A 6,810-nucleotide genomic window follows, 5' to 3' on the forward strand; every position below is an offset into this window, starting at 1 on the left:
CAGGCAACCAAGCACCTCCACCAATCCCCACAACGTCCGGCTTCTCCATTGCCAAGCTGGTCTCCATGAACGGCTCAAACACGTAAGAAACTCCTCCCTGATCGACTGCCACATTTCTTCTCTCGCTCGGTGACTGATATCTGTTGGTCTCGTAAGGCGAAGAACAGCAACTCGAATCCTCCGGATCGCTACTCATTGTTCTTGGAGACGTCGTCATGGAAACAGTGGCTACATCACTTCTTCTTCGTCTCTTCTCTATTTCTTCTTCTTCTTTCGTTCGTCTTACTCTATCGTTCTTCACACTGTTTTCTCCCTCAAACTAGAACTCTGATAAAGAAGAGAAGAAAGAACTGTGTCAATGTCCTGCTCTCACCCACATTCCCCAAAAATCTCCACAAAGTCTCTCACAATTCCAACAGCGGCCGGATTCTCTCTACACAACGCGCTACATTCTTCCAAAACTTTGACACCACAATGCCCGATCTCTTTCTCTCACAAGAAAAAAACCCTCGCTCACGAATTTAAACGCCTTCACTCACGAAAGGATCGAAACAAACCATTGCGCTCGCAGGAATCCAATCGATCGATCGATCGCTCGCACGCTGCGCGCTTCGAGAGCACGGAAACCCTGTGCCCTAGGAGCGAGAGGTACGAGGAAGCACCGTACGGACGTCCGTTCGTTGTGAAACCCCAACACGTCAGCCCTAGAAACCAAGCCCGGGAATTAGGGCAAAAAGCTCAATTTTCTCGCGCCAAGCAGCGATGTCCACGCCGCCGCGATCGGCTCGAACGGCATTTCCCGGATCAAATCCCGGGCTTGTTCTAGCTGCCCGGATCTCGCGAGGCCGTCGACAATGCACTGGTAGTGATCCACAATTGGGGCGATTTCTCGCTCCGGGAAGGAATTTAGGTAGCTGCCCGCGTGCTTGATCCTGCCCAGGTGGCTGCAGGCGCCCAGGAGCGCGATGAAAGTGATCCCATCGGGTGCCACGCCGTGGGTCTCCATTTCTTGGAAGAGCTCGCAAGCCAGGCCGCTATGCCCGCTGTGGGCATACGCGCCCACCATCGCTGTCCACGACACGGCGTCGCGGCGGGGAAAGGTATCGAAGAGGAATCTCGCGCTAGCAAGGCGGCTGTTCTGAGCATATGCCGCAAAGAGGGCATTCCAGGCCATTGGGTTTGGCTCCTTGATCGCGTAAAAGATTCTTTTGGCATCTTCTACTAGGCCAGAGTTTCCGTACGCTGTGATCATAGTGATGAAAGTTTCGAGATCCGGGCTGGGATGTTGGTGGAACAATTCTGCTGCTTGCAGCAGATGCCCAGAACGGGCATATGCTGCGATAAGGGTGCTCCAGCAAATGCTTGGTTTTGGATTCATGCTCTCGAATATTTTTCTGGCTTGGGAGATTCTTCCTGCCGTAAAGTAGACCCCGATCATAGTGTTCCACAAACTCGAGCTCTTGTGAGGGATTCTCGCAAAGAGCTCCATGGCTTCGTCTGGATGCCCGTTTTGGGCATATCCCGTGAGCATCACCCTCCACGCGATCAAATCCTTGCGTGGCATTGCCTCAAAAAGCCCTCTAGACTTTGCAATCTTGTTGTTGCGAGCATAAGCTTGGATCATCGAAGTCCAAGTCACGGTATTCTTTTCAGGGGCTGTACGGAAGAGATCCTCGGCTTTCGCGAGATCTTCCGCAAGAATGTAGGCTTGGATGATCGCGTTCCAAGACACTACGTCCCTCCTCACCATGGAATCAAACACCGCTCTAGCTTCCGCTATATACCCATTCCGGGCATACGACGTGATCATCGCGTTCCACGACGAGACGGACTTCTCCGGCATGTTTTCGAACACACACTCGGCCTCGCGGAGATGCCCATCCCGGGCATATCCCAGGATCATAATGTTCCAGGAATCTACATCCCTCACAGACATCCGAGCAAGGAGGGCGCTGGCTTCGTCCATATACCCAGAATGGGCATATCCTAGAAGCATCGAATTCGATGCCTGGAGATTCTCCTCCGGGAAACTCTCGTACAAATCTCTCGCCTTGTCGAGAAACCCCTCGTGACAAAACGCTTGTATGAGCGCCGTACTCGCGGCGATGGTCTTGTACGGCATTGTCTCGAACAAGGTGACAGCCTCGTCTACGTGACCAAGTTGTGAGTACGCGGCCACCATAAGATTCCACGAGACAATGCTGGTATCGGGCATGGCATCAAAGATTCTCCTGGCATCGTCCAGGCATCCTTCCTGGACGAGGGAAGTGAGCAAGGAATTCCATGAAACTATATCCTTGTTGGGCATCTGTTGGAACAAGGTGGCGGCTTCTTTCGCATTGCCGCTCCGCGAATAGGCCATGATCATCGCGTTCCAGAGAATCGGGGTCTTCTCGGGTATGCTTTCGAAGACCCTCCTCGCGTCTTCGATCAAACTTAGCTGCGAGAAGACTTGGATCATCACCGTGACAGTGGCTTCGCTCTGGAGCGGCATTCTCTCGAAGAGGAGCTTCGCTTGGAGGGGCTGGCCGCTGCTGGCGTAGAGAGTGAGCATGGAGTTCCAAGAGACGACGTCCTTTTGCGGCATCTTGGCGAAGAGCTCCTGCGCTTGGAGTGTATGATCCTGCCGGGCATACGCCGAGAGCATGGTGTTCCAGGAGATGGCGTCCTTGCTGGGCATCTGGTCGAACACTTCCCTGGCCTCGCAAAGCTTCCCGTTTCGAGCGTAGACGTCGAGCATGATGTTCCAGGAGAAGTGGTTTGGAGCTTGGATCCTGTCAAAGACCGCGCGAGCGTATCGGGGGCTGCCACACTTGCCATAGGCCTCGACGAGGAGATTCAAGAGGTACCTGTCGTGCTGGAGCTCGCGAGAAGCCGCGATGCGAGCGTCAAGACGCCGTGCCTCGGAGAGATCCCTGGAAGCTTTGCAAGACTTTAGGAGCTGCGCAATGTGTGCCGCGCAGGCCATACAATCCCCTGGATGTTCTTCAGAGTTAGAGATGAAATTTCTGCGAGAAATCGAGAGTCCCTACCTTGAAATCGAGACTCCACTCCACGGATCGCTCTTCGGAGGTAGACGATGTACGAAAGAATGCGCGAAATGTACGAAGAAGCATTGGCTATCCACTAGATTGCTGTGAAGAACACGCTAGAACTGGGAGCGAGGAAGAAATATGATCGATAGAAGAAAGAATGCTCTTGAAATTTAGGAATTCTGATGATCGTCAGCAGTTTGTGAGAAAGAATGCTCGAAATCTACGAAGAATATGAAGACTTATCCTATGGCCGTCTCTCTAGCATAAACCCTAACTAGCTAAGAACACACCCTTGGAGAAGAAAAATATCTAATGGGGAGGGTTTAGGGTTTTTGTGCTTGATGGTCGAAATGGTGGCATTGGCCATGGTTGTGTCGCCGCGCAGCCTCGCCTGTGGCGCCTCTCTCTCCGCCGCGGCAGTGGAATACCGGCGCCTGGCCATGGCGCGAGTCCTGGCAGCCAGAATGCCCGCTCTTCTTCGCGAATCCGTGGGATCCAGGGTTCTGGTATCGGCGGTCTCGAAGAGGAGCTTCGCCGCGCACGCTGGGCTTTCCAGGGATTCCAGCAATCTCTCCAGCAGATTACGTGAGTTTGTTTGCTCTGTATAGGATCTCGATTCGTGGGGTTTTTGATGCTGCATTGGATTGGTGTGGTTTCTTAGATTTGTTTTCTTGCGATTGGGAGTGAGTTCTCATGTTGGGCGAGATTGGAATTTAGTTCTTCGGCCTCCAGCGACGATTTAGATGTGCCTTCTCTTACATTTGTCTTGGAAGTTCTCTATTTTTTTTTGTTTTAAGCTATGGTGGAAACTTGCAGCTGTGCAGGTATCATGGAGAAAGCACACTGAGAAATCCTTTGCAAGACCCGCAGCAGTGGAGGAGCCACCCGAGCTCACGAAGAAGAGGCTCTCGCGAGACGAGCGTGCAGCACTAGTCAAGTCATTCGTGGAAAAGTAAGCTTTCTGGAGACCAGCGAACGAATGCCTCTTAACGTTTTGATTTTTTCAGGTATGCGTCGGAGAACAATGGAGAGTTTCCAACTCTGGCTCTCGTCCTGAAGGAGACGGGTGGCTCGCGAGCCGTGGTGAAGGACATCCTTGCAGACCTTCAAAGCAGTATAACGGTGAAAGTGGAAGTCACTGCTACGCCGTCGACAGAAGAACCATTACCCAAAGTCGAGCCTCCGAACGTTGCGAAAGCGTCGAGTCCGGCAGCAGCTGCAGTGAGCGAATCCGAAGAGGAAGACGAGTCGGAAGAAGAAGAGGAAGTTTTGGAAGAGAAAACTTCTACTGCTCCTCCGCCATCCAGCAGTGCTCCTGAAGAGAAGATAACGAGCCTGAAAAGGGCTGCTGGCGAAACTCCTGGTGAAATCAACAGCACCTACATCGACATTCTGTCGAGGTTGAAAAGCCTCGGCACCGAACGAAAAAAAGAAGAGACTGCAGCAGCTGTCGAGTCTGCTGCGTCCGAAACGGAGGAGAAAGAAATCAAGCGGCCAAGTTTCGCAGCGAGAATTCTTCCTCCTCGGCATGGAATGTTCGTCAGGTTTCTCAATCCGGCGGCAACGGAGGAGGATCTAAAGCAGGCCTTTGGAGACTGTGGAGAGATATCAAGAGTTTCAGCGGTCAAGCCAATGAAACCCACTGCAAAGTTTACGTACGGTTTCATTGATTTCAAGGTGAGTACGTTCGAAGTTGATTTCTTCTCGTTGTCTAACGCTTCCGTTCTTATGTGCAGACTGCGGATGGTTTGAGCAATGCTCTAAGGAAGAACGTTGTAATTCTTGGGAACAAGGTGGAGACAGAGGCAGCACCGACACAAAACACGCAGCTTTCAGACGTTGCACCGAAAATCAAAGAGCCTCAACCTGCTGGGGGCGGACTCATCGACAACCTGGTCTCCAAAGTCGTATCCATGGTTCCTCCAAACACAGAAAACGCAAAGAACCAGATGTCTCAAACACCGAGAGTATGGAACGGCCAGGACGCTCCTCGGTTCAGCCAGCCAGGGATGATGAATATGAACAAAGCAGGAGGAGCTGTTGGTGAAAGGCCAGACTTTAAGCCGAAAGGGATGGGATTTCAAAAGAACGAAATGATGCCGCCACCCAGGAACGAGATGCAAATGCCACCGAGAAACGACTTCACACCAAGGAACGATATGCCGCCTCGAATGGATACGCCATTCCCGAGGAACGATATGCCTCCTCCAAGGATGGACATGCCGCCACCACCGCCGCCACAGATGCAGCAGCCGCCGAGACAGCTTCCACCGAGAAACGAAAATGGAGGATTTGTTTCGCCGATTCCACCTCTTGGCGACCCGCAGAAGATGAGGAAGGACCTGTCCGTGTGTGTGGAGAACTTACCACCGACGACCAACGTCACGCAACTCAGGGACGCGCTCGCGATCCATGGCGAGATCTACGCAACTTACTTGAAGCACCGGGACATGAATTCATCGACGTATGTCTTCGAGTATTTGGTAATGAGTTTTTCTTCGTTTCTTTTCCTCTTTTCGTCTCACGGCTATCTATTATCCAGACCGACGAAGGAAAAGAGAGCGCTTTGAGTGCTCACTGGGTCCATATCAACGGGCAGTTAGTGCGGATCTCCAGAGCAGACGTCCCAAAGACGACGGTGGTGAGAGTTTCAAACATCTCGCCCAGCACTCCGGACAGCGAGTTTATCAACGCATGCAAGTCGTGCGGCCAAGTCGAAAGAGTGGAGTCGAGACGGGATCGCGTCAGGGACGTGTTCTACCACCCGGCCGAGACGAGGAACATGATAAAAATCCTCGACAGGTAAGTTTCCAGGAAAGTTTTTCTTTTGTTCATCGGGATTTTCATTCCAGGCTGAACGAAGTCACGATCAATCAGTCTCGATGGCACGCGAAACCAGCGCCACGGTGCTCGATCAACATGCTCAACCGGCCGGAAGGATCGGAGTTCATCTGCCAACAGATCAAAGCGCTGCTGAGAAACCAGGAAAGTATGCTCCAGCAGCTCCAGATCGAGCAAAGGGATCTCCGCGAGCTCTCAATGTATGCGGTGGAGATTCTCAACTCACAGAACAGGAAGTAGCCTTCTAAGAACACACAAGTGGAAGTTTTTGTTTCTTAGGTTTGATTGATTCTAAAGTTTCTAGTTTTTGTGATAACTTTCAGATATTCCGTGGTTCTTTGCGGGCAATAAATACGCCTCTGTCGATCCTCCTGGATCTTCTCACGAAACTGTCCTCACATGAAAAATGTGAGAGAACTTAAAAGGAATGAAGTTTAAGAAAAGATTGGCACAGTATAATCTAGACATCAATAAACAAAAGCTTTTTCCAAATACTTCGAAAAGATAAATCAAGACTGCCAGCTCGTTGCCGTGGAGCCATCATAACAAAGTATTGGTTCCCTCGAAACAATCAATTTTTGGATCACAACCTATTCTTGCTGCCACCTTGGATTTGAATGGCCTCTTCCGTTAAGATTTTCTATATATACGTATATATAAAGCCCTTCTTTCCTTTTTAGTACAGGAAGATCTACCCAGAGGAGAGCAAGTATGCAGCGGGAGGTGAATTGCCCAAGGGGCGTGCGGTTTTACCCACTTGATTGCGGGTTTGGGCCACAGATTCATGGCTTGTCTTGTGCTAGGATGGACAAGAAGCTGTCTTTCAATCTGGTGAGCATTGTTGATTGAGTTTGCTGTTCTCAAAGGCGATGGCTGCAGAACTTGTTTCAAGAATTGCAAGTAGGGGATGAGAAAATCCACGTTATTGTATCGG

General features: G+C 51.1%; 2 protein-coding genes across 2 annotated transcripts; one reads left to right on the top strand and one right to left on the bottom strand.

Annotated features, from left to right (window-relative positions):
- Positions 1-12: 12 nt before the first annotated feature.
- Positions 13-3,313, bottom strand: LOC9644953 (pentatricopeptide repeat-containing protein At2g35030, mitochondrial). Its single transcript, XM_024689769.1, has 2 exons — positions 3,033-3,313; positions 13-2,976 (listed from the first exon to the last, which is right to left on the bottom strand). Exon 2 carries the CDS (start codon positions 2,966-2,968, stop codon positions 725-727), a length of 2,244 nt encoding a protein of 747 aa, XP_024545537.1. The 5' UTR covers positions 2,969-2,976; positions 3,033-3,313; the 3' UTR covers positions 13-724.
- Positions 3,314-3,387: 74 nt separating this feature from the next.
- Positions 3,388-6,319, top strand: LOC9644954 (WW domain-binding protein 11). Its single transcript, XM_002984551.2, has 6 exons — positions 3,388-3,620; positions 3,852-3,987; positions 4,043-4,712; positions 4,772-5,518; positions 5,578-5,837; positions 5,888-6,319. The coding sequence occupies exons 1-6, from the start codon at positions 3,401-3,403 to the stop codon at positions 6,114-6,116; spliced, it is 2,262 nt and encodes a 753-aa protein (XP_002984597.2). The 5' UTR covers positions 3,388-3,400; the 3' UTR covers positions 6,117-6,319.
- The last annotated feature ends 491 nt before the right edge of the window (positions 6,320-6,810 follow it).

The sequence above is a fragment of the Selaginella moellendorffii genome, unplaced genomic scaffold (assembly GCF_000143415.4).
Source record: "Selaginella moellendorffii unplaced genomic scaffold, v1.0 SELMOscaffold_63, whole genome shotgun sequence".
NCBI lineage: Eukaryota > Viridiplantae > Streptophyta > Lycopodiopsida > Selaginellales > Selaginellaceae > Selaginella > Selaginella moellendorffii.